Raw genomic sequence first — 15,664 nt, 5'->3', positions numbered from 1 at the left:
GACATGAGGAAAAGCTTTTTTATGCAGCCAGTGGTTTGGATCTGAAATGTGCTGTCTGAGAATGTGGTGGAGATAGATTCACAGTGAGTGGTTAGGATCTGGAATACATTGCCTATGAATGTGGTGGAAATAGATTCACATAGCGAGTGGTTAGGACCTGGAATCTCACAAACCAGGTTAAAGTCCAACAGGTTTATTTGGTAGCAGAAGCCACTAGCTTTCAGAGCACTGCTCCTTCATCAGGTAAGTGGGCGTTCTGTCCACAAACAGGGCATATAAAGATACAAACTCAATTTACAAAATAATGATTGGAATGAGTCTTTACAGGTAACTTGAATCTACTACTCAGTGAGTGGTCAGGATCTAGAATACACTAAGCATGTGGTGGAGGGATGTTTAGCCGTGGCTCAAAAATTTGCAGAACTATGAGGAAAGGGCAGGGGAGTGAGATTGTACGAATTGCTCTTGCAAAAGCTAGCATAGGACGTGATGGATTGAAAGGTTTCCTCTGTGCTCTAACTATTCTAAAGTTCTAACTGGCCTACTCCTGCTCCTAGTTAGTGTGTTTGTACATTAAAATATCTTCATACCGACACTCATGTGCTTTAACTTTTGTATTATCAATTCCTATGTCCATGTGTTGAATGTGAATTGTCATTGGAGGGAGTGTGTAATTATATAAATCTAGGATTATATGCTGATAGAGTGAGGTGAAAAGTCTTTGATTTGATTTATTATTATCACATGTATTAGTGTACAGTGAAAAGCATTGTTTCTTCTGTGTATTTAGACAAAGCATACCATTCATAGAGAAGGAAAGGAGAGAGTGCAGAGTGCTATAATCATAGCTAAGGTGTGGAGAAAACTCTACTGAGTACAAAGCAAGTCCATTCGAAAGTCTGATGGCAGCAGGGAAGAAGCTGTTCTTGAGTCATATACTTACCCTTACCTGCTGTTTATCCCTGGCGGTTTCAGTGTATTATTAATCTTTGATCAGACTTGTCCAGCATGTTAAAAATTATCCTTTTTAACTTGGTGATAGTCTTTCAGTGCATTGGCTGCATTTCTGAATATTTAAACTTGAGAGAATTTATGTAGATTAGGATGCCAACTTTGTCTGTTTTGGTATGGAACAGTTGCACCAATTGGCTACAGCGAACAGCTGATCCAAGTCATGGAAGATATCTGTAGAATTGTTGACCGGATTCCTGAGCGTGAACTACAGCTTTTGTCCTGTGCAAGCCAGCTTCTTCAGCAGAGGGAGATCCGGTAGGTGCTAGCTCTCACTCCATTGTATTGATGACTCTTTGAACCAAAATAGTGAGATCCTTAAACGTGTATTCTTTAATTATTTCCAACTATTCCAATGCTGTCCTGGCTGGCCTGCCTCTTATCTCAGTCTGTGACTGTCTGTAGGTGCTCAATGAATCCCCAGTTAGTGCCCAGCACCTGCTGACTCTAAACACAATTAACATCTAATTTATTCTCCCAATTACTGCAACCTCCGAGATCATTGTTTTTCTCCAGTATGCCCTTTTTCACCATGCTCAATAACTGGATCTCCCTCCAGTGTTACAAAGTGGTGATGCAGAGGTTCTCTTTATTAGCTGCTCTGATCCCCTGTAGAATAACTAGGAACTACTGGGCACTGTGTTTAGCAACTGTCTGCCTACAGATATTCCAGATATGGGCGGCACTGTGGCACAGTGGTTAGCACTGCTGCCTCACAGCACCAGGGACCTTGGTTCGATTCCCGGCTTGGGTCACTATCTGTGCGGAGTTTGCACATTCTCCCTTGTCTGCGTGGGTTTCCTCTGGGTGCTCCGGTTTCCACCCACAGTCTGAAAAACATGTTGCTTAGGTGCATTGACCCAAACAGCCTAGAAAACTGTGAAATTATTGTGAAATTCCCTAGTATTTCACAGTAACTCCATTGCAGTGTTAATGTAAGCCTTACTTGTGACACTAATAAATAAACTTTAAAAACTTAGTGCTTTACAGCTCATTTACAGAAAGTCTGATGGAGGACGTAACCAAAAAAAAATGGTATTTTCTCTTCTAGGAAGAAGCTTCTAGCTGATCAGAATGATGCACAGAATGCACTAAATGGAGGTATCTCGAGGACTGTTACATTGCCCAAACTGAACACTGTGAAGAGTAATATTTCCACAGGTGCATCACCCGTTCCGATCTCTCTCAATTCAACCCAGGGACTGAGTTCCCCTAAACCATTTACGTTCAAGAAATCTTCTTTGAATGCCACAGCTGTACTGGGGGATAGTTTTTTCAGTATTACAGATTTTGCAATGGATGAAAGCTCCACACAAGCCGGAAGGAACAGTGCTGTATCTGCTGCCAAGAGCTGGCAGAATAAGTCATGTCATCTTCCAAGAGGAGGGAATGAGGCCTCGCCACCAAGTGCCTCTCGATCCAAGTATTCTTCACTTAATCATATCCCACATGAGCCCCCTAGTGCCAGGCGAACAAGTGACCTAGACAAACCTTCATGTGTATCTGCTGCAAGAACAGGTTCCAGCAGCAACGGTAAGAGGTGTGGAATTGAAGAGGAATCCACTTTTGATGATAGCTTTGACATTGATAATTTTGACATCGATGATTTGGAGGAAGAGGAGGTGCCAGAGTGTTTTCTGAATTCGCCAAGTCGCCCTGCAGTCAACTTGTCATCGTACGATGCAGTTCAGCCAATCCGAGAGGGAGGAACCAAGACGACCTGGGAAAAGAGAACTCCAGTACGAGGTGACAGTGAATACACATCATGTCCCTCGACAACAGCTAGTGTCAAAAAATCTCAAACTGTGCTGGGCTCCACAGGTAATCAGTGTTCCAAATGAGGGTAGATAATAGAACTGATGACCAGGTTAATAAATAAATATTCTGCTGAGTAAGATGACAGTATGGTGGTTAGTACTGCAGCTTCACAGCACCAGGGACTGGGTTCGATTCTGTCCTTGGGTCATTGTGTGGAGCCTGAAGTTATGTAGCTTTTTAGTGAAGGAAGAGATCAGTACTATAGTGAGAAATGATATTGGCACTGGAGATCAAGATGTCAGTCTAAGTAGAAATGAGGGAAAGACGGAATAAACGAGGAACTGTTGGAGGCTGTGAGAAAGGTATGGCAATAATCATGCATGTATTTAATATACACTGGACTAATCAAATTGAGATGGATAGCCTCAAGGGAGAGTTCGTTGAATGTATTCGGGATTGCTTCTTGGAGCAACATATTGTGGAACCAACCAGGGAGTAGGCTTTTCTAGATTTGGTGTTGTATGATGAGGGATTAATTAGTGATCTCATAGTTAAGGATCCTCTAGGGAAGAGTGATCATAGTATGAAAGAATTCAAAATTCAGTTTGAGGATGACAAATTGGAGTCCCACACTCTCATTCTGGAGTTAAACAAAGGTGATTATATAGGCATGAAGACAGATTTGGCCCCAGTTGACTGGGCAGGAAGACTTAACGGTAGGACAGTTGAAAGGCAGTGGCAGATGTTTAAGGAGATATTCAATTCCTGCCAACAAAAATATATTCAAGAAAGGAAGAAAGATTGTCAGAGGGACAAGAAAATCCAAGGCTAAGCTAGGGAACTTAAAGATAACATGAAGACAAAAACTAAGACATGCCATATCCCAAAGACGAGTGACAGGCTGGAAGATTGGGAAATTTTTGGAGATCAATAAAGAGTTACTAAAAAGTAATACAAGCAAAGGTAAATTATGAAAGAAAATTAGCACATAACAAAAAGGATAGCCAAAGTTTATATAAATATATGAGAGGGAAGAGAGTGGCTAAAATGAGTGTTGGTCCTTGGAGGGTGAGACCAGGAGTTAATAGTGGGAAACACGAAAATGGTGGAGATGCTAAATCAATATTTTGTCTCAGCTTTGACGGTGGAGCACACTGTACCATCACGATAGTAACAGGTAATTCAGAGGTAGTAGAAAGGAAGGAACTTAAAACAATCATCGTCAATAGGGAAAAACTGCTGAGCAAACTATTGAGATTGAAGGCAGACAACTCCCCAGGGCCTGATGGCCTACATGCTAGGGTCTTAAAAGAAGTGGCAGCAGAGATGGTAGTCCATTGGTTACAATATTCCAAAATTCCATGGATGCGGGAAAGGTTCCAATAATTGGAAAAATGCCAATATAACACCCTAATTTACAAAGGGAGGGAAACTATAGACCAGTTAGTTTGACATCTGTTGCTGAGAAATTGTTAGAATCCATTATTAAGGAAGCAGTAATAGGACATTTGGAAAGTCAAAAGGCAATCCATCAGTCAGCATGCTTTTATGAAGGGTAAATTGACTAATTTGCTAGAGTTCTTTAAATATTTAACGAGTTAAGTGGATAATGGGGATCCTGTAGATGTAATATATCTGGACATCCAGAAGGTGTTTGGTAAGATGCCACACCAAAGATGACACAAGGTAATGTCTCATGGGATATGGGGTAATTCATTAGCTTGGATAGAAGTTTAGTTATGGAGAACGGGCAGGAAAGTGGAGTGGAAGTCGAGACAAGATCAGCCATGATCATATTGAATGGCAGAGCAGACTCAAGGGCCGCATTGGAATATTCCCAGTTCTCGTGTGCTTAGCATGATTTCCTTGTTTATGTATTCAGTGTCCCTAATTACAATGTCAAATGCACTTTCTTAACTGCTTTATCACTGTGCCTACCACGTTAAGAATTTGTGACTATCCACAAAATAGTAGCATTCAGGTTATTCAAAAGGCCTGTCTTCTTTGTTTCTCTCAAAATGCAACAGTTCACATTATTCTCCATTAAATTACATCTGCTCATTTCATCAGCCTGCTTGTGCCCTCCTGAAATCTGTTATTGTCATGTTTTGTGTTTACTACACTGCCAAGCAGACCACTTCATGGTTTCAGGAACGCAGACACTAACAGCACCAGGACATAACGCAGACACTAACAGCACCAGGACATGTAAAACAGCAGTGAGGTGACTTTACAAAATGAACAGTCTGAAAGTGTGTTCATGTTTTTATCAGAACAAAGGCATCCAAACAATCCTGTGCTGGAACAATTCCGTGGCTTCCATTTTTCCCATTCTAAGGACATGATGTGTATTTTTCACAAGAAGTTTGGGCTGCACCAGTTTCGAACAAACCAACTGGAAGCAATCAATGCTGCTCTTTTGGGTGAAGACTGCTTCATCTTGATGCCCACAGGTATGTATTCATGACATATTGGAACATATACCTCAAATAATTTGGGTAGTTATTTGATATTAAGTGTGCTTTTTACATACAAGTTAATTGTATTGTGTTTCTGATTACCAATTTTAAATGACTTGATGGATGGCAGTTTTTTTCTATCTCCTATTTTCTTTATCTATCTCCCTTTCTTTCTCCCTCGCCCTCCCTCTCGCTCAGCCTCTCTTCTCTCCCTTTGCCTGCCCTGCTCTTCCTCTTGCCGTCACCCTCTTTCTCGCCCTCTCACACTCCCTCGCTATCTCACTTGCCCTCTTGCGCTCCCTCTCCCTCTCCTACCTACCTTGTGCTGGCTGCACACCCCTCATGCCCACTCTCGATCTTCTTCACACCCACTCATCCTCATGACTTCACGATGTCCCAATGTACTTCATGGCCAAGTAAATATATTTGAAGTGTAATCACAGTTGTCTGCTGCTTTTACTCCATTAGAATTTGTATATAGAAAGCTCCCACAAACAAGTGTGTGGTAGTAACCAAGTGTCTGTTTTAGTAATGCTAGTTGAAGGATAAATATTGCTCAGACGTTGGAGAGTGGATAAACAGGGCCTCAGATTTCATATCTGATCCAAAAGACTGATTGCCAAATCAAATGTTCAGTTAGTTGATTGCGTTTAAAAATTGCTTATGTTGTCGAACGTACAAGGCTCCTAGTTATAACGGTAACTGTACCATGACAACATATCACTGCTACCTGGGCTGCTCGCAATCACTTGTCTTACCTGGTGTATTATACAGCTAAATAAGGCAGATATCAGTGCCGTCCTTTCCAGTGAGTGCTGGTGTTTTCCCTCTTTAGTGTATTTATTTTTCTGTGATATCTCTAAAATAATTATTAGTTAAGTATAGCTCTATCGAAAGTGTTGTTGATAAAGGTGGAGGAGCTGATGTTTTCAAAGCAAGAACGCCTCATGACACCTTTGGGATATCCCAAAAAACTTCACAACCAATCAATTACTTTACAAGAGTAATTATTATTATATGGCCATGTACAGCAGCAAGTTTATGCTCAACAGCATCTTACAAACAGCAGGTAAGGTGATGATAGGGTAATCAGTATTTTTAGTAGAACAGAATCATAGAATCCCTACAGTGTAGAAGGGGCCACTTGGTCCATAGTGTCTGCACCGTCTCTCCAAAAGAGCATCTTACCCAGACAATCACCGCCCCCCCGCCCCCCCCATCCCACTGTATCCCCATAACCCAGTGCATTTACCATGGCTAATCCACCAAACCTTCATGTCTTTGGACTGTGGGAGGAAACTGGAGCACCCAGAGGAAACCCATGCAGACACGGAGAATGTGCAAAGTCAACACAGTCACCCAAGGCCAAAATTGAACCCAGCAAGGCCGAAATTGAACCCAGGTCCTTGGCACTGAGAGACAGCGTTGCTAACCGCTGTGCCTCTGTGTCGCCCAGGGGACTGAATGTCAGTAAAGTCAGTGGGAACAATCCTTTTCCACTTGCAGTCATGTACAGGAAGGTAAACATGGGGGCGAAAGAGGAAGTCACTAAATTACAGAGCATGTAGTATAGATTATTCTCTGGTTCTGCTTCAGCCTACATTTCTCTGTTGTGATTTGTCCTCTGTCTGTTTCAGGTGGTGGTAAAAGCCTGTGTTACCAGCTGCCAGCCTGTCTCACTCCAGGAGTCACTGTAGTGATTTCCCCTCTCAAGTCACTGATCCTGGATCAGGTGCAGAAACTGACCTTGTTTGGCGTGAGTTTAAACATCACTTTGCTTGCTTCAGTGATCAAAGTGCATTCCTGTTTCTCTGGAGTGCTGTAACAATATGACTACAGAACAAGCAGGACTCTTTCAACATAGGTATTTGCATGTGACACTCAAGTTCATCTTTGAGCAGAGACGGTTGAGTGGAGATTCAATAGAGGTGTTCAGTATTAAGGAGTTTTGATGGAATAAACAAGGAGAAACTTTCTGGCCAAAGGGCTATTAACAGAGACTCAAATTTAACATAATTGGCAAAAGAACTAGTCAGGAGATGAAGATATTTTTTAACCACAGCAAGTTATAATCTGGAATGTACTCTCTGAAAGGCAATGGAAACAGATTCAATAGTAACTTTCAAAAGGGAATTGGATAAATATTTTAAGGGGGAACATTTGCAGGGTTATGAAGGGAAATAGTGGGACTAATTGAATAGGTTTTTCAAACAGCCAGCACAGACCAGATGGGCATAATGGCCTCCATCTGTGCTTTATCAAGCAATAGTTTATATTACGGGGAAAGGTAACAAATGGGAGCAGCACAGTGATTAACATTGCCATCTCACAGCGCCAGGGACCCCAGTTCGGTTCCCAGCTTGGGTCACTGTCCGTGTGGAGCCTGCATATTTTCCCCGTGTCAACATGCGTTTCCTCTGGGTGCTCTGGTTTCCTCCTATAGTCCAAAAGATATGCAGGTTAGATGTGTTGGCCGTGCTAAATTGTCCCTCAGTGTAGCCGAACAGGCATCGGAATGTGGCAACTAGGGGATTCTTACAGTAACTTCATTGTAGTGTTAATGTAAGCTTACTTGTCTCACTGATAAATAAAACTGCTTGTGGGGGGAGATGTAAATCTTTAATGACATTGACCGATGTGGAAAGATCAGAAGGTTACACTGTTTAATATGTATTACACAGGTGAGAGGGAATGGGGCCCCTTCACTTTAGCACACTGACACAATTTAGTTTGGTTGTAAGAAATAGGTTTGAACCCTGTGACTACCGACATAGTGTGTTCCCGGTCAAAGCTAAATTCCAAATACAATGGTGGGAAGAGGCCGGTCTCAATCCACAATGGAAGGGAAGTCAGGGCCAGATTCAGAGGGCGAATGAGTGTGGAAACATTCCAACACCCACCTAAAACCCGAGAGACAGAAATGGAGAGCTGTGAATAGATCCAGTGAGCAGGAGCAAACTATTGAGAATCTTGCATGGAGGAAGGGAAGGGCTGCGAAAATGTTTAAAATGTGTCCTTCATGCTTCAATAACAGATCCCAGCAACGCACCTAACTGGGAATAAGAGTGACTCTGAAGCTGCCGATACGTACATGCAACTGTCCATGAAAACTCCTGCTGTGAAGCTACTTTACTGCACACCTGAGAAGGTAAGCCTCTTTCGGTCAGATTAGTAAATGATCTCTCATCATCCTGATTATCTGCTTAAAGTTGTTCTCTCTCTCTCTCTCTCTGTCGTAGATATAAGATTGTGCGTTGTATGTGAAGGGCCCATGCTATACCATACTATAAATCCGCTTCCTAGTGACATGCACCCCTCTCAATGCAATTGTAAATTGGGATTGTTGTAGGAATATAACTCTTCAGTGAAATTAGGGCTCAGGGGGTATGTGACTCTCCTGTGGTTTTAGTGCCCTGGTGTCACTCATTGCAACATTGCTGCAGTTCTCTCTCTATATTGCAGCGACCTGACCACAAAATATGAAGAGCTGGTAGGAAATATGTATGAACTGAAGTTTTCTAATTTTATTGATGTGGTAGAGATTGCTTTGTTGCGCACAACTTTTTTTTTTAACCATGTTTTTTTCCTTTCAGAATGTTTGACTCTATTTCCCCTGATATTTATCAGTTTTAAAAAGTTCAACATAAACCCTGAACATATTCCCTTTGAAAATAAAAGCTGAATGTCCAACTCTAATATCATAACTGAGCAGTTTATAACTGCTCACGATTAGAGCAAAGGTTTAACATAAAAGAAAACACTCATAAAATGGGAGGAGGAAAAGTAGATGCACCTCAGGTGAGCAATACCATCACACATCATAAATGCAAAAAGAGTTGGAACTGTATATTGCGGCATATTGTAATGACCTTGGTTCCATCGTTTTGGAAATATTGAGAATTCTTTTAGTACCAAAAACACAAGCAGATTTGTAACTTCGCTGTGGTTGACTCTTAACTGTACTCCAAAGTGGACCAGACAGCCAGTCTTTGTACCAAAAAGATATTGCAGTAGAATCATAGAATCCCACAGTGCAGAAGGAGGCCATTCAGCCCATCGATTCTGCACTGACTACAATTCCACCCAGGCCCTAACCCCATAACCCCATGCATTTACCCTAGCTCTGTCCCCTTGACACTAAGGGACATTTTACCATGGCCAATCAACCTAACCCGCACGTCTTTGGACTGTGGGAGGAAACTGGAACACCTGGAGGAAACCCACACAAACACAGGGAGAATGTGCAAACTCCACACAGATAGTCATCCACACTGGGAATCAAACCTGGGTCCATGGCGCTGTCCGACCACCATCTTCTCAGTGAACTAGAGACCTGAATGTGCCCTTACTCTCAGGATGAACTTTTAGGAACCATTTTCCTGGGTCCAGTAACTTTGATTTTCCTCTTTAATCCAGGTCAGTGCCAGTAACCGACTGATTGCAGCGCTGGTAAATTTGTACGAGAGGAAGCTTTTGGCTCGTTTCATTATTGATGAGGCTCACTGCGTCAGCCAGGTAACTGGCTTCATTATTTCTATTTCTATTTCTATTTCTAGATTTCAGCCTCAACTCAGTGATAGCACTCTCTGAATCACAAGTTATCCAATTCAAAGCCCACTCCAGAGAGTTAAGTCCATGAACTATATGACACTGTAGTGTCAGTACTGAGAGAGTGTCATAGTATCTAACATCACCAAAGGTTATGGATGAAGCTTTAAATCAAGCTCCCAACTGGCTTTTGAAGTAGATGGAAAAAGTATCTAGTGAGTCTTTGAAAAAGTGCAGGGAAGTTCTGCCTGGTGGCTTGGCAATATTTACACCTAAACCAATGTCACTAACACAAATTAGATTCTTGTTTTTCGCATTGCTGTTTGTGGGACCTTGTTGTGTGGCTACACCTCATTAGCTTTGAACTGCTCTGGGGTCTTTAAAGGTTTATATAAATGCATTTGTGTATTGTTTGTACATCAGAAAGGTGGGTGTGGGGAGCATCACCTGTCCAATGCAAACTGGTATGTGAAATAAGGGCTCTGTCTATCCTACCTGCCACTGATTGATTATTTACCCTTCCTTTTACTGAGTGATAAGCAAATCTGATGCTGCTTGCAGCCAATGCCCATGTCTCTGTTTCTCAGTGGGGTATCACTGAATGAGGATTAAGGAGAGAAATGCTGGCTGGTTCGTTCCACCTTCCCTTTTCCACGGGCGTTGAAGCTGATTGTAACACCCTGGCTGAGAGGAGGTAATTCAGCACCAATTGGGAACCAGACCCAGAATGTGCTGCTTCACTGGTGGTGACGGGCGAGCTTCCTGTTGTTTTTCAACAGTCACCAGGAGGAGTATGTTTTGAGTGGGTGGATGCACTCAGCTGACAAACACCCTCAGGAATAGCAGAGAGCGATATCTTTTTCAATATTTTACCTGCTGCTCAAAGCCATGATTCATCTTGTAAATTATTACCAAATGAGCGTAGGCTGCGGTTTGCGACGCATATCACAGCTCGCAGCGGCTTGTACAAACAAAAGATCTCCTCCTTTGAGATGTTTCCCATTAAGATCTCAGTGGTGGCAACAGTTGAAGAGAATCCTGTGTTACAAAATGTCATTCTGTGTTGTCACTGTTTGCGTGCTAAGGCTTGATAGAACAAGATAGCAGAGATATGGAACTTGTGGAGAAGAAAGTTGTTTGGCCTATTGGCAGGCACAGAAGGATGGGGGACCCTCTGTAATTAATCTGCACGTGAAAGAATCCGTTTTAGCTGCACACCAGTTGAGTCCCCAGCCTGCTGTCTTTGCTGTAACAGGTCCAAATGACTGCTCAATCTTGGTTTTCTTGCCCACTTTAATTCTCACCCTTCTTCCTTCCCAACTGGGAGCTATTACTTCTTTCATTATTTCCCTGCCATGTTCCAGGAGCACTTTGTTTTGCCACCTTTCTCCCGACCATAAAATCAATTTTGTTAACAGTACTCTGTGATTTGCTGTTTTTGTAAAGAAACCTTGCCAATGTGAACAATACTGACTAATGTATTGTAAGAAGCATGCTGTTGGCTGCAGCTGATTGCACCCCCCGTGCACCCTTAGTCTTACTAAAGGTTTCTGCAAGAAGATATGTTTTTGTCAGTTCCTTGTGCTCATTCCTCACTCACATCTGACGTCTGTGAGAAATTAACTCTTTTTGTTTCTATCCCTATTCAGTGGGGTCATGATTTCCGCCCAGATTACAAGAGATTGAATGAGCTCCGGACCAAGTTTCCCTCAATCCCAATGATGGCTCTGACAGCCACAGCCACACCACGAGTCCAGAAAGATATTCTCAACCAGCTCAAGATGCTGAACCCTCAAGTGTATGTAGCTTTGCCTCTTGTGGGAGGGGTGGGACGAGTTTCGGTTAACAAAACAATGATTACAAATATTCATCTGCCTATCTTACAAGATGTGTCACATTTCATCTGTCACACTGGTTTTTTTTAAGGGAAAAGAGAGCCAGTTATTGCCTGATGGTTTCTTCTGACTGGGGAGGAGCCAGGGATTTAAAAGCCACTGCCAGTCTATGAACAAATCTCCCCAGCAATTGGATCTGTGGCCTTGGAGATACTGCACACAGCTCCATCTTAGCCACAGACTAATACCATCCTGCAGAATAATACTCCTGTGCATCTGAACCTCTATCTTCAGACACCCTGTGAGCAATACCATGGGATCATTATAAATTCATTATATTTTTTAAATTATAGGTGCATCTTTCTTGTTATAATTTTTCAGTTGAGAAGTGGTTATCAGCAAGGCCAATCTTTAGTACCTAATTCTGGATCAAAATTTAGTCTATTTTCTCCTCTGTACTTTTATAAAATAAATCTTATAAAGAAGGAAAGGTTTGAATTTATATAGCACCTCTTTTGACCCCAGGGCATACTTAAGCACCTTTACACCCAATGAATCCCTTTTTGAAGTGTAATCATGAGCATAATGTAGGAGCTGTGGCAATCAGTTTGTACACTGCAAACATCAATGTGATAATGATAATTCCCAGATCTTTTTGGAAATGGTACCATGGGATCTTTAGCATCCACCTAAGAGGGCAGACGAACCCTCAGCTTCGTGTCTCTTTGAAATTGTGTCATCTTTGAAGGTGTAGCCTCCCTCAGTACTACAAAGCAGACCCCCAGAAGTGCCAGTCGTTGAGATTACAGTCAGTATACTCGTTGTATAATTGCTGTGGTGCACTGTGCACCGTTATTACATAATTCAAGCATTGAGATACAGCACTATATCTGTTACAGTCATTTGATAATACAGAACTTGAGTATTGCTGAAAAAGAGGCATACTGTCAAAATGTTTCATCTTGCACTCATCAGGATAGATATTACCATGGGGAATGAACAAGGGAATGGCTGTCCCTCAAGCTTTTGTTTGGTTGAAAAATATGTGGACATGTTCTGTTTGTTTGCAAAGAACAGGGACTATATATGAACATATGTAGCTTCTGGAATCATAGACTCCCTACAGTGCAGAAGTTTCTCATTCCTGGAACTGTTCTTGTTATCATTCTTGTTGTGTGATGTGAAGTGGGCAAAGATCTGATCAGGGTAGCCACTATCCTAAAGGATAGAAGTTGCAATAAGGCCAATCTTATGGTTATAGGTTAATACCTATATTGTCCAATGAAAGTAGGCTTATCTACTTCATTCCCCTTGTCAATTCCTTGTCCTATCAGAGTCGATCTGCCTGGTTTGAATTTGAACAAAACTTTGGCAGTCAACTATTTCCTAGCCCATTGTCCATGGCAATGCCCTTACCAGCCAGAATCCACTTGCCAACCAATCAGCATCATTTTTTTATGCAGTATAAATTGTTGTTTCCATTGAGATTTGGTATTCTTGCAAATCTGTCCTGATGAGTGCAAGAAGCAAAGTTTCAACAGCATGTCTCTTTTTCAGCAACATTTCTATCTGTTAGATTAATGTATTCTTCCTTAAAGCAAGGTTTATTCTTTTGACAAAGTTATGTGGTTTGTCTCCTTTAAGTGGCTCTTAGTGATGGCATTTGTGCCTCTGAGTTAGAAAGTTGTGGCTTCCCGCTCCACACCAGAGCTTGATTACAAAATGTAGGCTAATATTGAGGAGCATTGCACTGACTGAGATGCTGTCCCTGAGCATCGTTATTAAACCAAAATCTTGGCTGCCTTTGCTAGGGAACGTTAAAGATCCCATGATAATATTGGAAGAGGAGAAAGTAGTTTCCCCCATTGCCCTGAACAATATTTATCCCTCAACCAATTCTGCTAAAAACAGATTAAAATGTATCCAAATTAACCGCTGTTTTTACCAGCATAACTACACTAAATAATGAATTGACAATGAAATGTTTCTGGAGATCCAGAGGACATCAACAGTACCACATAAGCTCCTTCTTTTCTCTTACACCTCCCTTGTCCCTGATCACCCTGCTCTGTACGGTCTGTCAGTATAACTGACTGCTCACAAACATCAGCGATTAGCCAAAGTAATGCAAACCTCCAGTTTTCCCTTCTCATTTTGATGCAGGAAGTTCTCTGCTTCTGCTCTGCATTCCCACAATGGGTTTGAGAAGTGAGCTGCATAGGGAAGTCTTCAATTTGCAGTATTTGTATAGCGCTGTTGTGTTAGTATAGGGTAGCGACCGAGAGACAGCTGTTGCTTCTTGTTGTATGAAGTCCTAGTATTAAGGCTTCGTGCTGATATTCTGCAGATTCACCATGAGCTTCAACAGACACAATCTCAAGTATGAGGTCCTGCCAAAAAAGCCCAAGAAGATTGCTGAAGATTGCATGGAATGGATCCAGAGAAACTATCCACGTAAGTATCAACTGGGTGGCATGCAGGTGGCAATCACCGCCTGTATGGAACCAATCCATTTCTGTACAGAACCCAATGACTCTTGACAGTTAGAGCTAAATATTTACATGGACTGTATGACAAATCCAATGTATTTTGGGCTTAAATGACCTCATGAATCAAATAGATCATCATTGGACCTTGTGACTGGTCACATTTCAAGGAGAGGGAAGTGGGAGGTTGTATAAAGCAACTGGGAACCTGTCAACCTTCGTGTAGTTAATTATTCCCAATCTTTGTATAGGTACCTATCCCCACCCTTTGCGTGTGGGTAACTGCCCCCATCCTTTGCGTGTGGGTAACTGCCCCCATCCTTTGCATGTGGGTAACTGCCCCCACCCTTTGCGTGTGGGTAACTGCCCCCACCCTTTGCGTGTGGGTAACTGCCCCCACCCTTTGCGTGTGGGTAACTGCCCCCACCCTTTGCGTGGGATCTGGCCTGTAAACAAAATATTTTATTGACTAAGATAGTGACTATCTGTACGTGCCCCTGAATTTACACCAAAGCAGATGATTTTACTTTGATCAGTGAAATGAAAGTCAGTAGCAATGTCGGCCAGAATTTTACATTGTTCAGGCAGGCGTGAATTCCAATGCCATCATGCACTTGCAGAATATTTTGATTGGAGGGTGTGTGCCAGAGTTGGCAATGTCCTTGCTGACTATCGAGCAGGAAATTTAGCTCATCAAGGGGCCAATTGGATATAATTTTATGTGGCCTATCTGCTTTTACAGTTGTCAGGTGGACCGCTTGGCCAGGCGGCCTTTACATTTTAGCTTCAACCTTGACCGAGGGTGAAATGAAAAGCCAGGAATGAAATAGAATTTAAATAAGCCTTCCCCAACATGAGTTTCATGCTGGCTGCCCATTAATTAGCTGACCAGCACAAAATCGCATTCCGGGGTCAGCCCATAGCCAGAAGCGCACTTTGCGCTTGCTGCCTGACCCCCCAAGTGCATCCGCCTGATGGATGAAACATTCAGGCTGTATTCTAGGCTACATAGCATCTGCTGTTGTGGAAGCGAAACCCATTTCACTTTGATTGCAGGTTTGTAAGTAAGAATGTTTTGTTGAATTGAGGGGTGTGTTTTTGGTCAGTAACGCAATTATGAACCAAATGAGTTTCTCACCAGTGACACCCGTGAGTTCCTTTGAAGCACAATCATTGTTGTGCTGTAAGGAAACGTGGTTCATTCTATTCTTCCCCTTCCTGTGTATTGCAGTGTATTGACATTGAAGTGCAATGTGCGATCACAAAGCTCGGGCGGCCTAATCCAACCTTTATTCCCTCAGGTACCAAGTTTTTAAAACTCCAACTCTTTTTATCAAATCTCCTTTACCTGCCTCAGCCACCCTTCCTCAAGTTCTTCTCATGATCACCTAACATGTCCATCCTCGTCATGCCTTCCCCCATATACCCTTCATTGATCGCTATTTTTATAAAGCTTGCCCTCTCAAAGCAATCGGAAAACAAACAAGACTCCTTGTTACCTGATTCTAATCTTAATCAAATAGCCTTTTACCAATCTCCAATATTATTATAGCTAATAAACAGAAAA

The 15,664-nt window shown here is 42.2% G+C and overlaps 1 protein-coding gene across 4 annotated transcripts in view; it reads left to right on the top strand.

The window, feature by feature from the left end:
* Positions 1 to 15,664, top strand: part of blm (BLM RecQ like helicase) — a 42,611-nt gene that overhangs the window by 11,118 nt on the left and 15,829 nt on the right. For all 4 annotated transcript variants that reach the window (XM_080214061.1, XM_080214060.1, XM_080214059.1 and 1 more), the window contains exons 6-13: positions 1,137 to 1,269; positions 2,063 to 2,832; positions 5,043 to 5,222; positions 6,866 to 6,984; positions 8,263 to 8,376; positions 9,645 to 9,743; positions 11,426 to 11,574; positions 13,959 to 14,065. In XM_080214061.1, the coding sequence (XP_080070187.1) occupies positions 1,137 to 1,269; positions 2,063 to 2,832; positions 5,043 to 5,222; positions 6,866 to 6,984; positions 8,263 to 8,376; positions 9,645 to 9,743; positions 11,426 to 11,574; positions 13,959 to 14,065 (1,671 nt within the window). The remainder of the gene's footprint in view (positions 1 to 1,136; positions 1,270 to 2,062; positions 2,833 to 5,042; positions 5,223 to 6,865; positions 6,985 to 8,262; positions 8,377 to 9,644; positions 9,744 to 11,425; positions 11,575 to 13,958; positions 14,066 to 15,664) is intronic.

This window comes from Carcharhinus amblyrhynchos, chromosome 28 (assembly GCF_965287045.1).
Source record: "Carcharhinus amblyrhynchos chromosome 28, sCarAmb.v2.hapA, whole genome shotgun sequence".
Lineage (NCBI taxonomy): Eukaryota > Metazoa > Chordata > Chondrichthyes > Carcharhiniformes > Carcharhinidae > Carcharhinus > Carcharhinus amblyrhynchos.
This window is presented reverse-complemented; position numbering and strand designations above follow the sequence as displayed.